Source organism: Phoenix dactylifera, chromosome 4 (genome assembly GCF_009389715.1).
Source record: "Phoenix dactylifera cultivar Barhee BC4 chromosome 4, palm_55x_up_171113_PBpolish2nd_filt_p, whole genome shotgun sequence".
Taxonomy (NCBI): domain Eukaryota; kingdom Viridiplantae; phylum Streptophyta; class Magnoliopsida; order Arecales; family Arecaceae; genus Phoenix; species Phoenix dactylifera.
The window spans coordinates 7,496,043-7,513,305 of NC_052395.1; the positions used below are offsets into that span (position 1 = coordinate 7,496,043).

At 39.0% G+C, this 17,263-nt stretch overlaps 2 protein-coding genes across 4 annotated transcripts; both read right to left on the reverse strand.

Moving 5' to 3' along the window:
- Window positions 1-4,877: 4,877 nt before the first annotated feature.
- Window positions 4,878-6,146, reverse strand: LOC103721817 (probable serine acetyltransferase 1). Its single transcript, XM_039125427.1, has one exon. The coding sequence runs from the start codon at window positions 6,047-6,049 to the stop codon at window positions 5,168-5,170; it is 882 nt and encodes a 293-aa protein (XP_038981355.1). The 5' UTR covers window positions 6,050-6,146; the 3' UTR covers window positions 4,878-5,167.
- Window positions 6,147-9,069: 2,923 nt separating this feature from the next.
- LOC103721825 (BEL1-like homeodomain protein 3) lies at window positions 9,070-16,524 on the reverse strand. 3 transcript variants are annotated; one of them, XM_039125429.1, is made up of 8 exons: window positions 16,356-16,524; window positions 15,672-15,746; window positions 15,533-15,595; window positions 15,312-15,429; window positions 11,731-13,328; window positions 10,086-10,438; window positions 9,916-9,976; window positions 9,070-9,637 (listed from the first exon to the last, which is right to left on the reverse strand). In XM_039125429.1, exons 5-8 carry the CDS (start codon window positions 12,952-12,954, stop codon window positions 9,521-9,523), a joined length of 1,755 nt encoding a protein of 584 aa, XP_038981357.1. In that variant the 5' UTR covers window positions 12,955-13,328; window positions 15,312-15,429; window positions 15,533-15,595; window positions 15,672-15,746; window positions 16,356-16,524; the 3' UTR covers window positions 9,070-9,520. The 3 variants fall into 3 exon arrangements, with proteins under 3 accessions (XP_038981357.1, XP_038981356.1, XP_017701834.2); XM_039125428.1 differs by having other exon boundaries at window positions 11,731-13,334; XM_017846345.3 differs by having other exon boundaries at window positions 11,731-13,432.
- Window positions 16,525-17,263: the final 739 nt, after the last annotated feature.

Sequence of the window (17,263 nt, forward strand, 5' to 3'; positions counted from 1 at the left end):
AACAGAAATTGCAGATGGAATGCTGTTCAGTCTAACTGGAAACTTTTTACACACACACACACAAAAAAAAAACATAGCCAAGCAGCAGACACAAAAGTACCTACGTCTACCTATATACTTACTCAACCATGATCATCTTATATAATGACCTGATCCCATGAAATTTGAAAGAAATCTTGACCCTTTAAAAAAAGAGATATATCAAGAGCCACTCCAAAGAAAGCCTCTCAATAGGGGAGCCTATCCTTGATTTAAAGATGGTAACTTCATAAAAGCCCAATTACTATGCATTTTGGAGAGCAATAAGGCTTCTAGGAAAAACTGTACAATGGGCATGTAGTTTTTATTCAGTTTAGAAGTCTTCAACACACAGATCAACAAGTGTTCTCAATGGCACATAAAAGAATTGCTCTTTCTACTTTTGGTGCGAAAGAAAGCTAGCCTTAAAAAAAATTTGTTTTTAAATAAGAGCAAGTTGTACTTCATCCTTTGCTAGTAATATTTCAACTATCAATGAAAAGATACACTCCTTTCAAATGAATAACCTTATCAGTATCAAGAAAAATAGAGAAATGATTGGGCACCTTCTCTAAATTAAAGTGCACCAAGATCACACTAACTAATAAAAAAATAAAAAATTAACTCCAAAGAAAGCTTGATAACATCTTACTACACAAAACGACAAGGATGAGGAGATGAAGCATCCTTTCAATAATGCAATAGGCAATGCATCAAGATCATCCCACTACATTACTAAAATATAAGATGATTCGAATTTTTAACCCTCTTAAAAGCTCCACCATATGGTACTGAGTCAACTTATGCCAAAACTTGCTGCCTAGTGCTCTGAAATCATATGCTAATACTTATTTTCTGTCTGAACAGAAGGTAGTAACAAAACCCCATCTAGTCTTCTTCAAAATACATTAACCAAGTATGCGAGAACCTCTTAGTTTCCATGTCATCTTTAGAAATCTTGCATGCGTCACATTGCATGTACTTCTGAATTCAATGAGATATGAAGATCATCCTGGATGGTATAAATACACAAGCAGCTTCCAACCAAAACTGTGTTCAAGGACCAATAAACAAATAAAACATTGACTAAACAAAGCTTGATAGCATCTTCATCAACAAAATCACAAGGATGAGGATATGAAGCATCCTTTCAATAATACAATAGAAAATGCATTAAGATCATCCTACTCCATTATTAAAATAAAGGATAACTCTAAGTTTCAACCCTCTTAAGAGCTCCATCATATGGTAGTACCGCTTATTTACTGAGTCAACTTATGCCAAAACTTGTTGCCTAGTGCTCTAAAACCATAGGCTGATACTTATTTTCTATCTAAATAGAAGGTAGTAATGAAATCCCATTTAGTCTTTAAAGTACATTAACAGAGTATGCAAGAGCCTCTTCGTTTCGACATAATCTTTAGAAAACTTGCATGCGTCACATTGCATGTACTTCTAAATTCAGTGAGATTCATGAAGATCATCTTGAGTGGTATAAATACAAAACCAGCTTCCAACCAAAACTATGTACTCTAAGTAATAAACAAATAAAACAAACTGACGCTCGAGAGAGCTTGATAACATCTTAATCCACAAAATAACAAGGATGAGGAGACGAAGCATCCTTTCAATAATGCAATAGAAAATGCATCAAGATCATCCTCCTACCACATTATTAAAATAAAAGATAAACTCTAATTTTCAACCCTCTCGAAGGCTCCATCGCATGGCAGTAACACTGATTTACTGAGTCAATTTATGCCAAAACTTGCTGCCTAGTGTTCTAGAATCATATACTAATATTTATTTTCTGTCAAAAAGGAAGGTAGTAGCGAAACCCCATTTAGGCCTTATTTGCCATTGATGTAGGTAGCAGAACTTTCAGTAGTAAAGCTTTCTCTAATAGAGCTTTTAATAAAAAGCCGTCTGCTGATTGCTATTTGGTAACTACATCTCCTAAGTACTATGGAACTTTAACATATGTTTGGTAACCAAACTGAGGAAGTACTTTTAGTATCAAACAATGACAATTAAGGGCATCGTGTAGTGCTTTCAATTGTCTATTTATATTATCAAAAACTCTTAATTTATGAATTATATTTTTGAAACTTTAATCAAAATAATATAATAAATAATAAATTTTATATATATATATATATTATAAAATATAAAAACTTTTATAATATTACATATACTAATGTTATTATTTTATTATAATATTGTAATACCATTATAATATAATAATATTATATAATAATATTATGTTAATTATGTTATGTTAAGTTGTAATAATATTGTACTATCAAAAATCAATATTATAAAGCATTGTTAATTTATTAATTATTTTATAATTAATCTAAAAATATAATAGATTAATTATTTGGATGATTACTATGTAACAAGAATATCATAATAGCAAATTGGGTAGCTCTTGATTCTAAGAGCAACATAAATATTCACCAACATTTCTCAATATCCATTTTACATGCATAATATCCTAAATGAACAAGTCAGCAACTCATAAGAAGAGTCGCAATACAATCACACAAAACATCTATCTCATGGTTATTCAATATTTGACTTTGTTTCACTCATTTCTTCCTCTAGTCCATCAATCTCTCAACAATCACGAGGGAGTTAATCCTCCTCATCATCATAAAGATAAACTCAAAATTCTTAATTACATGATTATGATAATAAAAAGATAATAATTTAAATGACTATGGTAATAAAAACTAGTCTAAATTATTTTTGAAAAAAATTGTTGCTAGGACTCGAACTCAGGGCTCTTAGATGAGCTTTTGCCCTCCCAAAAAAGCTTCCTAACACGTTTGAAGTAGAGGTTTTCACCCAAAAGCTCCAAATTGGAGCTTTTCTCTAGGAGATCTTTTCAGCTTTTGGTGGAGCCAGAAAGTTTATTCAAAATTTTTATCAAACACCTTAAAATCATCCAAAAAAGCTTCCATGCCTTCAAGAAATGCTTTTTGGCCCTTAAAAAACAATGCCAAATGGGACCTAAGTCTTTAAAATACATTAACCAAGTGTGCAAGAACCTTTTAGTTTCCATATCATCTCTAGAAATCTTGCATGTGTCACATTGCATTTACTTCTGAATTCAATGGGATGCATGAAGATCATTTTGAATGGTGCAAATATACAACTAGCTTCCAACCAAAACTTATACTATTATCCAAGACCATGGTATGCCATACCGTACTGAACCGAACAGTACGAGGCAAATTGAACTAAACAATACAAGGTGTACCATACTAGTTTGGTACCGATACATGGTACGAGGGGCGTACTAAAACTTGGTATGCTGAACCCAGCCCCATACCAGGTGTACCAACATAGTAATAAGATGGCACCGGTATGGAGCCCGGTACCGAGACGGCGTACCTTGCCCAAAACTATTTTGACCCACACTCAAACCTCAAAAATGTTAGTCCTTATAAATTTTTTTGCCCTAAAGCTGGTGTGCGATTCCAACATCTTTATCTCCAAATCCTTGATTGAAAAGGTGTCTTTAAAGCAAAATGGGAAAAAAGAAAAAATATTGAAAAATGGAAGATCTTTACCACCAGCATTCTACATGCTGCCACAGTCCCTGTTCTAAAACCTTAGGGACTCCTTTTCATTTTAATTGAAGGTTCTAGCCCTTGGTAGAAACAAATGAGAGATAAAGAATTAAAAGAGCCATTCTCAGACATGGGCCAACTCCCATTTAGTCATCACTATAACTTATAATTCTGTATTTTTCCAGTAACTTTTATCTTAATAAATTCAAGATGCTGCTTTAGTGTAAGAATGCCCCAGAAATTCAAGTTGACAATTGAATCCTAACAATGAGCATCACCATGAAAGGTCAGAGTGGTGAAAACAGTTTAATGAACCTACAACTAAATCCTAAAAACCTCTCAAAATGACGAGTTATAATGCCACCGGTTTTCAAGAAGATAAATATGGAACACGTTCCAACCATATCCTAAAACAGATAGACCCATGATCATTGAATAAGTACAACAAGAAAATGAATGCACTCTAGGAGCACAATATGCACCTTATTAATATTGTGAAGGAAAAATCTAGAAGCATATGGGTCCAAAAATTAGCTTTCCTATGAACGAGCACCTGAAATATGATTTTCTGTGGAATGAAATGAAAGCAGGGATTCAACTAAGAATGACGTTTGATGGATATTTCTTGAGTGATAATCTTTCAGCTATTTTGGACGGAGTAACATATCTAGAGATAGAAGAAAGCATATCGATTAGAACTATGACAGGGTTTATTAAGTGGAGAGATGTCTATAGGGTATTAGGGGTTGCTAAATGTATAAGAATTTGGTGGAACTACTACAGAAGAGCAATATGGTCCCAATATATCTCATAATAATGAAGATCTCGTTATGAAAAATCCACTGCAGTTTCCACAGAGAACCGATTACCATGAGCCATATCAGCAGAAATTCATATACCAGATCCATCCAGTGAAAGAAAATCCATGCTACCCTCTTTCTCCTCCCCCTTCTGAAAGTGCTTTGTAAAATGCACCGGCTCATTCCCCCTTCATGTCCTTCCAAAAGCCTAACATTTAAGTAACCTACACGCACTGCTGCACAGACCATGCAATGTTATTTCTAAACCTACCAAATAACTCTGCCTGTGATATCCTTTAATAAACCAAGGGAACTCCAATAGTCTAGGGAGGAAAAATGCCACTTTTCCTTTCAAAGTGCGAACAAACACAACAGAATCCACATTACTGCAAATAAAAGAAATAAACTTCAGAGCTCAAACACAGCAAAGCAACAATTTATACTTACAAATTCAAAAGAAAAAGTTATATTAACCCACCTATGAAGACTATTGAATGACAGAACATAGAGCATTATTTTACAACGCCGAAAACCATCACAGAGTTCAAGATTTAGACCAAACATGATCAATTCAGAGCCAAAATTGCATCCTAGTTTATTCCAACACAAGTACACTAAGAAGACCTCATATATATAGATATATAACACACAAACCATACGGTAGCGATCTTTAAGCAAAACAAAAGAAAGGAATTAAGCAAGCAAGCTCATAGGTAGAATAGAAGAGATGAGAAGATGAAAACAGGGACAGACATTATCAGTTAGGTCAGATCAGATGATGTAGTCGGACCACTCGGAGATGAAGGAGGTATGATCCATGGACTCCCCCGGGAAGTCCTCGTGCCTGGCGGGCTTCTCTTTGCCGCCGACGAGCCTGGCCGGGTTGCCGACGGCGGTGGTCCGAGGCGGAACGTCGATGAGGACGACGGACCCAGCGCCGATCTTGGCGCCCTCGCCGATGCGGACGTTGCCTAGGATGGTGGCGCCGGCGCCGATGAGGACGCCGTCACCGATCTTGGGGTGGCGGTCTCCGACGGCCTTGCCGGTGCCGCCGAGGGTGACGTGGTGGAGGATGGAGACGTTGTTGCCGATGACGGCGGTCTCGCCGATGACGACGCCGGTGGCGTGGTCGAGGAGGAGGCCGCGGCCAAGGCGGGCGGCGGGGTGGATGTCGACGGCGAAGACGTCGGCGACGCGGGACTGGAGGGCGAGGGCGAGGGGCCGGCGGTGCTGGAACCAGAGGAGGTGGGCGATGCGTTGGGCCTGCACGGCGAGGAAGCCTTTGTAGTTGAGGAGGCAGTGGGAGAAGGACGCACAGGCAGGGTCGCGGTGGCGGGCGGCGAGGAGGTCGGCGACGGCGGCGGCGCAGACCGGGGGGTGTGCGGAGAAGGAGCTGAGGAAGATGTCGTAGAGGAGGGTGGAGAGAAGAGTAGAGGAGCAGAGCTTGTTGGCGAGGTGGAAGGAGAGGGAGCGGGTCAGGGACGGGTGGGAGAGGATGGTGGCGTAGAGGTAACTGGCGAGGGCCGGCTCCGACTCCGCGTCGCGCCGGGCCTCCGCCTTGATCTGGGACCAAACCCACGACTCCTCGTCCTCCGACTCCGGCGGAGGGTACGTCGGCACCTGGTGGTGCTTCTGCTGCTGCCCCGCGGGCATCTTGTCGCTCCTCTTTATCTCTTTCTCTCTCCGCCGCCGCTTATTGCTGGTGGAGGAGGAGGAGAACGACACTGCAAGGGGAACGCGTGTGGTTCATGCGCGCACGCGTCCATATATATAGATATCAACTCAGTAGATCACGCGCGGTTTTTTTTTTTTTTTTTTCCAGTTTGAAAGTCAGCCGCCTTGGAGGACCGGAGGGTGCTCTTGTTCACCGATAAATGTTGTGGTTGCTTGCTGGCTTTTGGCGTATTTGTCTCAAGTAATATAAGATTAAAAAACAATTGATAAAATATATCTTCCTCCTCTCTTGAGTAGGCTTATTTTGAGAAGCGATTTACAAATGATCTACGGTAGTTGGTATCAACCCAACAACTAGGTACGGAACCTCCTTCATTCTTTCACAAAGACTTCTTGACTATGAACAATGCTCTCCAAGTGACCCCATATTTGACAAGTAGAGTTTTTATTGATGATGAGCATTTGCCATTATTAGTGGTCAAGCCTCATCAAACTTAAGCGCACACCCATGCTGATTCATTGAATGAAAACAATTAATTGGAAAGAGAACTTCTTGGCAACGGCTCGAACCAACTTTCTTTTTATATGCACAAGTATAGTAGAAGAGAATAAAGATTCGCAACTTTTGATAAGTTAAAAGTATATAAACAAATTATATTCTACACCATGTGCACTACCATGCTAATCACCATAAAAAAAGATGCATTGATTGGTATAGTGCATAGCCGGTGCATACAATATAGAATATAATTTTTTTCACCTTATATGGCAGGTGGCAAAGTCCACTCTTATCATGTTTAACATCTTCAGACGTTATAATCTTCATCACACAGCCATTTATGCTATCAATAATTTCGTGTGAGATTCTCCTTTATCTCTCTCTCTCTCTATATATATATATATACACACACACACACACACTATCAATCCCTAATAAGTTTATACATCTGAAAAAATTAGTCACAAGACAGAAGCTAGTAGTTGGGTGAAAAGATGGAAACAATTGGAATGGAAATACTGAACTGCATGTGTGACATATGATAGCACCATTCTATTTATACATCACTTCGTATACAAGCTGACGTGCATGCAGCAACTCCGCTCAGATATTATCTGCTAATACTCCCCACACAAAAATCTATAGACGCTACACGCCATGTGACTGACGATCTCAATAACATTTGATGGCTGCAAATCTAAGTTTGTCTTCCAATACAATGACACTATGACAACCAGTCTCAATCTTCATAAAAAATTCTTGGGGCCCAAGGTCAATTCATTTCATTTAGAATAGATTACTGTGGTTTACAAGTGGCATTTCCGTGGGCTACAAGTGGGCTAGTGCATGGAAATTCGGGCACTAGAATGAGCTCTTTCGGTTAGTGTTTTGTTTGGGAAAAGCAGGACCAAGGATAAAGAAGAATTCACAAACTCCAATGGCAGGAGAGCACAGATCAGCTATTTTAACTTTTTATTTCATATAGTTGTGCCACGCTGGCGCTTTTAACTTGCTTTTTGGTTTTTGAAAAAGAAAAAAAAAGTTGGATTTATCCATGAATCATATGCTCCGCTTGAAAGAGTTCGATATGAAACGTAACTGGTTTTCCTCAGAGAAGACATGAAACACGACAAGTCAAGTGGGAGATATGAAACTTGCTCTAGTTGGCCATCCAGAACTTTGTTTCATTAATAAATTGCATTGGCAGCGGATTGCCGTGCGAACTAAAATGCTACGCGGACCCAGCAGTATGATGCGGTACAATGAATCATTTATTTTTATTTTTCTGGTATATCCACGTAAAATATTTGAGGTCATAAGTTGAAACGGAAAGGGATATAGACAGGATTCAATGATTCATGCATGCATCTTAAGGCGGCCACAGGAGTTGGAAAGAATATGTGCCCGCTCACCTTTCTGGTTATCTGAGAAAGCCTTCAATGATCTCAACTTCCTCCCTAAACTGAAAGAGACAAGGCTCAACCATTTCATCATCATCAGGTCAATATCCCTGTAGCTCATCATGTCTTTGGCATCCATACTCTGTCCAAGAATTCTCTTCACATCCATATTCAATCATGACCATAATCACAATTGCACCAAAAAATTTTGAATACTTCTACAGAACTTAAAAAAAACTCAAAAATTACCTATGAGATTCTAAATTATCATATACAAAACCTACGTTGTGACCTCTAAATTACCATAAAGCAATCTTAAAATTGTGCCCAGACTCACCCTCCAGAATCAAGACTAAACTGACTTAAATCTCCCAATTAAACTTATAAAGAGAAACTGTTCTTATGCACGAATGCGCGGTATATAGCTGCTTTAGACGAACAAAAATATAGGAGAGACGAAGAGAATTGTTGGGAGACAGAAGATAGAGTGATAATATTTCCTGAAAAGCGCTGCAGCAGCTCATTTCTCCTACCAGGTCAATCGAGCAGATGCCGAAGCTCTAAATGATTTTGTTGCTAGAGATTTCTAGATAAAAGTTCAAACCATGTCACTACAATTGACAGAATACTTATTATACCTAGAATTGGTGGCATCTCCAAGATGGCAGGATCCTGTTTGTAATTGAAGTTGAAAAAAATGAATGGAATGAAACAGCAAGCCAATGCAGCATATTGTCATATAAAAAAACCAAAGGGGAAAACCAGAGGCTAGGCAACATAAACAGTAATAGCTTGATGACAATAGAGTAGAATGGGATAACAAGACCAACCATGTTCAGGCTTCTGTGCAACGAGTTTGTAGCAACTCCGCCTTGGTGCATGCAAGAACTTACTTTCTTGCACCCTGACAAACATCACATTGCAACTCAAAATATGCAAGAGAGGTGGAGTTTATCAGGACGGAAGTGAAAGAATAGCAACATTGTCATGTCCCATGATGACTTAGTAAGTCGACAAATATTTGATGCAGACCGACCAAAATGGAAGACGGCAATGATACCCGAACACTGGCCTTATGAACTATTGCATTGCCCAAGAAGAAATCAAATTAGCAATTATATTCACTCTGATGTACCGATAATATTGACAAAACCTGACAATTTGAAGATGCAATAGATCCCATTTCATGCTTTATGGTTTTATGAGTGAAGGGTATTACTGAGCATGCATCATAACTACACGTCATCGAAAACAAGGAATTTAAAAGTGCAATAGATACCATCTCATGCATCATAACTACGCATCATGGAAAACAAGGCCTTCAGTTCCATGAAGAATACGTTTGCACTATTAACCTTCAATTTGGACTTGAATGTGATGAACGTTCTTGTGAAACGTTTCATGTGCAGACTGCAATCAACTGGAAATACGAAACTGAACAACTGACCACTCCAGAAAACTTGCATTTTGGATTCGATGAATCGGGATGCATGATAAACAAAACCAACGTATTTAGGTTCATTTGGATTCTCTGCCAACTGTTCGATGGGTCTAGCAGTCAGCCCCCGTAGCTCCTTCATTCTGGCTCTTTTTACTGAATTCCAGATACATCTCTTCTATCATGGGTTTCCAAAGACGAACCCGTGCATTTATAAACCAGTTGGATACCTGAGATTGTGATAAAGAGAATGACTGATTAAAGGTTATACTAGCTTCCAAACTAATTAAACTGGTTGGGCTATTAGAGTGCAGTTCTTGTTTGCCCAACAACAAATGCATGATTTTTATCTTTAATATGAACTGAGCTTGTCCTTGAATATGACATGGTTTTAAGGAGGGAGACCGAGCAATTTGCAGCAATTCAAACAAAATATGAAACACAAATATATGAATGGACCTCACGATGAAAGACTCTGACCAGATGATAAATTCAGAAATCTTTCTACCTGGCTCCTTGTCAATCCACTCTTTAATGCGAGCACACGTTTCTCGTTGTCCTTTGGGTACCTGAAAGATGTTTAAAGAAGATTCAGAAGCAAAATACATTGTCATTTATCGAGGACACGGTCAGAATAATTATTCTATTTTACAAGCATCTTAGAAGTAGGGAACTCACGGATGAAGAAAATTCTGAAACATCCATGCTCGTAAAACAGAGACAGATTTTTCAGGCAAGCCCCTTTGAGGTCTCCAAGATTGTCGATCTTTTCTCATCTGCTGCAAAGCCCATTGTTTCTGGATTAAGGAAGGTTCAAAGGTATTCTCCTGTTCTTTGGTGCATTCACTGCTTAGTTGTTGACCAGTCAAAAGAATCCTGCTGGTAATTCTCTCCCTCAGGTTTTTATAAATCACAGAGATTGTATGAAGGGCAAAGCGTGCATGCAGTCGAGTTACAGACTCGGTTGCTCGATTAAATGCAGACACCACGTTCTGGATCTGGTCAAAGCACTGATTGTATCTACAGTCAATCTGAATTACAGAAGGGAAGAGGACTGCATTATTAATACTAACAAAAGGATCAATGAGGTAATAAAGGACATCTATCATAAGTAATAGGAAGTAGAAACTATGCAAATGAAGTATATTCCTAAAAAATAATTCAGTAGCTTGTTGTCCTCCTTATTTTCTTCTGAGCACTTATTATCCTTTGTGTTGGAAGTAGGCACTGCCAAAGCTGAGTTAATCCATTGTCTAATTAACAACTGAAGCATGCCATGAACTGCATACCAGCAATGTCATTACTATCCAACCAGAGAACCATCTCCAGGTTACATTATGCAATCAGGTCAAGGTTGTGTTTAGAATGAGAAGCCCAAATCAAGGTGAACTGTATTGCATCTGATCATCAAAGAGCATCGGACAAGCAGGCAACAGATTCCCTGGTACTAGTTACCTGGTTTCTGCTAACACCATGACGATGGCATTAGGGTTCTTGCACACATTTATACATGAAGTACCCAACTTCCATTCGACCAACTTCTATAAATTTAATTGCTGACTCTGTCCAATCCCACTTTGAAGTGAACTAAGGTCTAAACCATTTTACATCCTTTGACAAGGACAAGGCACCGAGAGAGGAAAACCGTTCTTTTCAATTCAGTTGCATAAGCTTTGTACATTGTTATGATCTGTTTTGTATTTAGAGGATACACAGCTAGAAAGGCCTCTCCACTCGAGCTCTCACTCTCAACCCAAAGGGGCTTCGACCCACTGCACAGGCCCAATTTTTTGAGGTGTCTACTCATGTATTCTTTTCTTTTCTTTTCTTTTTATTTTTAGAAAAGAAAAGAGTACAACCATAGTGAGCTTTGTATTGGGTATTTTTTTCCATCTACTTTGCACTTTTCCATCATAGTGAGCTTTCACTAATTGTCTCTATCCATGGACGTAGGCCATCGGCTGAACCAAGTAAACCATTGTCTCTTTATGTTTTGTTTGTTTGCTCTATTAGCCCTAGAAAGATCTAGCTTCTTCGCATAACATAGATATTCAGATCCTAAACCCAAGCAACATAGTTTCAAAAAAAAAAACCTTAAACAGATCGACAAAATGGAACGCGTGAGATTGATTATAAACAAGTTGGGGGATTGCAGGTGACTTCTATCAAAACCAGCATCAGATCAATTGAAAGAAAGAAGATGAATATTTTATCAGTACAAACAACATCCAACGAAGATATAAAATGACAAGCAATACCAGATCTTAATCATTAATATGTTAGCCATCTAAGATAAAATTACCAGCAATGGTGACTCACATACCATTTGAAGCATCACTAACAGCTGAGACTTCTCTGTGTCAGTTTCCAGCCTTTGCTGTGGGTCCATATGGCTCTGAGATTTGGTTAGACCAGAACAAAGTGTGAATTCATCAGAGCCCACACTCATAATTCCTCTTTCACTCGAACAACTAGAAGAAAGGGACATCCTTGCCTCACCCTCAATACCACCAAACAAGTCATCCAGCTTTGCATAGCTTGCAACTTCAGCAAGAATTTGTTGAGCTATCTCGAGATATCTTGATCCTAAAAGAAAGCGAGGAAAATGGAAGGGAGAAGGATAACAGCAAAGAGATAGTTCCCCGCCATTAGTAAAGGTTTGTTCAAGTCCCGATGCCATTCCCACTTTGAGATTTTGCAAAGAACTGAAAAAACAGGAGGAATCCTGCAATGCAATAGTGTCTGGGTTTTTACTATCCTTTGATATAACCTGATCTAACTCAGAGCAACTTAATTCTGAGCGCTGATCTGGGACATTAAGCATGCTCATCATAGAAGGCTGATAGGAGCCAAGCTTAAGGGACAGCGCATTGTTAGGCAGAAGATAACTTGGTAAATTATCAGATTTTCTGGTAGATGCATTGGAACCCCACCCAGGCTCTGAGCATCCTCTGACATGATAAGATGGGTGAACAGTACTTGCTGTTCTACTGGAAGGAACTTGAAGATCCTGAGTTTCATCGGCATTCCACCTGTAACCAAATTTTCCATTCAGACCGGCATCGGTTTTGGATCCTGAAAAACTTGCAACATCCTGTGGCCCAAAAGTATTGCAACGGTCTCTGGATGATAAAGCTCTGATCTCATCCGGTGGCAAGGCTGAAGTGGACGAAATACCTAAACCAGTAATATCTTCCTGCAAACTAGTGGAGCCAGTTAAGAGGTAGGCAAGTGAAGTAGCAGACAAAGACACTCCGATGAGCTGCTCCGGCAGGCCAGTTCTCCCAATAGAATCATCAAAGGAAGCATTTCCTCTTGATGCATAATTGGAGATAGAACCATGACTTGTTATATAGAGACTGTTCGGAACCTCTTCTGGCAAGGTTGGGTACAAAATATTCCCAGCTATCATTTGCTCATTGCTGTCATGATTTATCATACCTGACTCTGTGAATGGGCCTGAAAACATGTTAGACGTAACTGCATTGTTGTCCATATGATCATGATCTGTCTTTCGTTGTGAGGCATCAAAAACATTGTTCTCCATTGCAATGGGATGCTGGAAAATGGCAGTATGCTTCGGAGGAATTGTTAATAGAACACTGCTGTAAACCAACTGAACTGTTCTTGTTTCAGAGTCTCTATGATTAAGTCATCATAGGCACTCAAACTACATCATGCTAATGGAAAATCATAACAACATATAGAAAGAAAAAGGGGGGATCAAGGTACTCCTTTCTCCTATTCTTTCAATGATAACCAGCTGCCTATTCTTTCAATGATGACCAACTGCAAGCAAGTCTCTGAGATTCAGCTACAGATCAGACAGCTTCTGCTGCTAAGATTTAAAATGAGCTGTAGTCATGATGCTTCCAATGTCTTCGAGGCATTCCAAGTCACAAATTCTTGGACTTGCTAGGTCTGCACCTAGAGAAACACAAGCACATGAAGTCACCAATAACAAACAATCAAATGGAAAATTTTTATAATCATGCTCCACATATCCGTTGTCATGTGATATTCACCTGGAGGAACAAAAAGCAATTAAGAACAGAAATCAATGCTGCAGTATCTAAAAAAAGGAAAAGAAAAGGCTAAACACAATATGCAAAAGATGTGCCTCCAAATCATCATCAAGAATAGTGGATCAATAACAAAGTACCATAGACAAATTAGCCAGGTATTAGGTGAATCAAACAACAGGAAACAACAGCAGTATCTCAATCATTGATGTCTTATTTTTCAGATATATTAGTATTGGCTGATAACAATTGAGTTAATGAGGAAGGCTAAGCTGCAGGGATGATGGTTATTTTTAAGAATAAGCATCTCTCTGAGATTGATTGCTTCAAGTAAATCAATGCTGGAACTGATTTTAAGAACAGGTCGTACAGACAGCTTGAAATGCTGATGACACCAACCGTAAGGTTGCAAAACAAAGAAATTTGGAGGAAAGATCATCACATAAAACTCAGCATTTGCTAACTCTTATATATAAGCAACAAAATAAGTTGCTTCAACACATCCCTAATCCACTTCCTCATGTATTCTTAGGAGAGCAAGTTATCCCTATTCTTATATATGGGCAAGAGAATGTTGTCTAGAACAGCAAATATTGAATTGAGAACATCTTAACCCAAATAAACAAACATCTTAATCCTAAATTATCGATCCAATGCAACACTTCAGAGGCTGATATTTGGAATCATTGAGGTAACAAAAGTTTGATATTCAAGATATTCCTAAGGAAAATAACGAATGAATATAGGGAATGTGTACTAAAGCCGGTATTTGGCAAGAATGAGTGAACTGAAGCTGTAAGTTGACTTTCACAGATGAAGATGCTAGCTCAAGTATACAGCAGACACCAGCATATTGTTTGTATTTTTTTTTCATTGTGTTCTTGTTATGTTAAGAGAGATTTCTGTCAGTTCTGTGTCTCTTCTTATGCAAACCAGCCTGCCTATCTTATGCCACTGAGAGATGCCCGCCTGTTTTATATCTGTCACCTGCTTTTTGAAATAAAGAGGTCATACACAATGTTCTACAGTAAGAATTCCTTTATTGCACACTTTTGGCACTAAAAAGTTTTATAATTTTCTTCTTCTCATTCCCACACTGCTAGCACAAACACCAAAATGTTAGATCGATAGCACACGATTCCTAACCTTTCTTACAACATCAAACGAGCCGCTTGACCAAAATGCTTCCTTTCCTAGGCAACATATTTTTGAAAATAGTAGGTCACAGGTTGCATGTATACCCTTTGAGGTAAATAATATGCACCATCCAGTCATGCACTTGTTCTGCAAGTGATGCACTTCATTGTTGTTGAACTAACTAAGCATTCTGATCCTCTTGCAATTCCTGCCCCGGTTGTTCTTAAATAAATTTGTCACTTTTAGTGAGAGCAAAGGCTAGTGGCCATATCAGCAACCACAAGTAGAAAAGGATGCAGCCCACCATGGAAATATATTCAGTGGCATGACTGCCTCTTCAGCGTCGTATCAACTTAAGGGAAGAATCAGTTAGGAAGCGTCGAACCAACTTAAGGGAAGAATGAGTAGCTTTATGCATCAAGTGCAGAACTTTTCACATCTTTTACAATGTAAGATCTGCACATGATGGCATTACAGCAAGTCAACAACACTCCATTCATTTTGCATGAAGAATAGAAATCATAAGAATGAAGCACATATTTTGAGCAGCCAATAACAACAATCATACTCAACAGGCAAAGACAGATATATGAGAAACGAAAGGGAAACAAGAACATCTGAGATATTTAGAGACTAGACATGAACAATTAAATTCTAGAAAGATGCACAACCTCCACATATTAATATTTCTTAAAGAAAAAAAAAGAAACATGAAGATAAATACATAAAAATATGCTACGCTTACAGTAGTCTCTTTAAAGCATGGCCATGTTCTTAGGGTGATGGTAAGTAGCATACCGCCACAAAGAACTGTTTCAAACTTCCAGCTTAAATGAAGAAGGGTGTAAGAAAGAGTGAATGACCTATAAACAAAAGCAAAAATTCCAGTTCACAGTTACAAAGTATAGAGAATATGCTTGCAAAGATACTGAAGATCAATGCCTAAGTTACTAAAGATCAACGCACAGTAGATGATATCAGAAGAAAAAATAGTTTCTTTCTTCATGAGAAACTGGAACTCCGAGCCATCTGCAAGAATGCCAAATGCCATCTGCATTAAATGACGAAAATAAGAAAGTAGATATTTAGAGCTCAAAGAACCAACCTCCCTCAGGTGCATGACAGCACAGAGACCATCCATGGCCACATGACAAGTCGCAGGCAACAACTTCCACAGGCCCTGGACCATAACCAGAAGAATGGAGAACTAGATTAGAGTGATGCTTCCCTCAACTTCCTACTCTACAAAACTAATGACCTTCTCTACTACCAAAAGAAAAAAAAATGATTCATTTCCAGTTTAAAAGCATACAAGATTGAATCACATCATTAATCAAACGAAAGTCAACGGAAAACAATTGAATACCAATCTTATCAGACACATATCATCATCACAACTATTTAAATCAAGACTCAAAAGAGTAATCCTTTTCTTTAAAAGCCAAAAAAAAAAAAGCACTCACAGAATTGGGTTATTAAACACCCCAGAAACCCAAAAAAAGGGGTCCAGTCGTCCAGAGCTGAAGAAAAATCATGCACTCTCCCTGCTCTACAGGCACAAAGCTATAGGTTACTGTCCGGCACTGCGGCACATCAAATGACATGCTCTCTTTGATTTGATCAAAGAAGCAGGGCTTTCTTCAGAGTAAAACACCCAAAAGACAAGCATGAGATTGACAGCACATAAAAAGATTCATCATTTGAACTCCCTGTGCTTGATCAAACCAAAACATTATCCTTGCCTTCATTAAAATAAAACCTACAAGATAATATAAAAGATAGGTGTTACCCTAAGACCAAGACGATGGATTCAAAAACCATCAATGGGATCTTGGGTTCTCGCTCTCTCTATGATTGATCATGCATGGGTTCTAAGCTGACCAGGAAACCAATCATTCCCTCTTCTTTCTTTTTTTCTCACATAGTAACAGAACCACAAGGCTGACATTTAAAAGAAGTCCCCTCCCCCCCACAATTTTAGCTTTTTAAAACCTCAGGAAAACCATATCATCCCACCAGGTGAATCATGAATTCCCCCTCCCCCTTTCCACCCCAGCCCACAAAATCTGACCCAGAAAGAAGAAAAATAGGATTTTTTAAGACTTCCTTTTGGAGGACAGAAAAATATAAGAGCAAGCAGGCTCAGAACAGGAAAAGAGAAGCATTTTAAGGAAAGGGCCAAGAGACCTTTTGCAGAGGAGAGAGAGGTGCATGGCCCATCAATCAAAAGCATGCAACTGAAAGAAGGAAAGCAAAGAGGAGCTACTCATGGGAAACAAACAAAGGCACAGGAGGAGGAGGAGCATTACCTTGGTGCAGGCTTTTGGGGGCCCCTCCTCCCCCTTCTCTCCCCCCCCATCTCCTCTGGTGTTTCCACCTCCATCCCTTCTCTCAGCAATGATCATCCTAACCAAAGTTACCAGGATTCTCTGTTCTTTGGCAGCTGCTCTGAGCTACAGCTCAGAGGAAGAGTATCTCCCCTAGTATTTTCCATTAAAGCCAGTGCTTCACATAGAAACAAAAAGATGGAAGGAGTTAGTGCCATCTTTTGCTGCAGTTCCAAAGATTGCCATAGTGGGGAGGGAGGAGAGGACAGGATGATGTCAACAAAATCTCCCGGGAAGATCTGACCCATCATGGTCGGTGTTTTAGGATTCTGATCGGTTGGACCTCAGGATGTTTGCAGCGAGTAATTTT

What these genes read in the sequence shown, in the direction of transcription:
- LOC103721817 (XM_039125427.1), bottom strand. Translation starts at nt 6,049, where the DNA reads ATGCCCGCGGGGCAGCAGCAGAAGCACCACCAGGTGCCGACGTACCCT.
- LOC103721825 (XM_039125429.1), bottom strand. Translation starts at nt 12,954, where the DNA reads ATGGAGAACAATGTTTTTGATGCCTCACAACGAAAGACAGATCATGAT. An exon ending in TGTTAGTGATGCTTCAAATG is followed by an intron (nt 10,439 to 11,730) that starts GTATGTGAGTCA and finishes TCTGTAATTCAG; the next exon opens with ATTGACTGTAGATACAATCA. An exon ending in GTGGATTGACAAGGAGCCAG is followed by an intron (nt 9,638 to 9,915) that starts GTAGAAAGATTT and finishes TCACAATCTCAG; the next exon opens with GTATCCAACTGGTTTATAAA.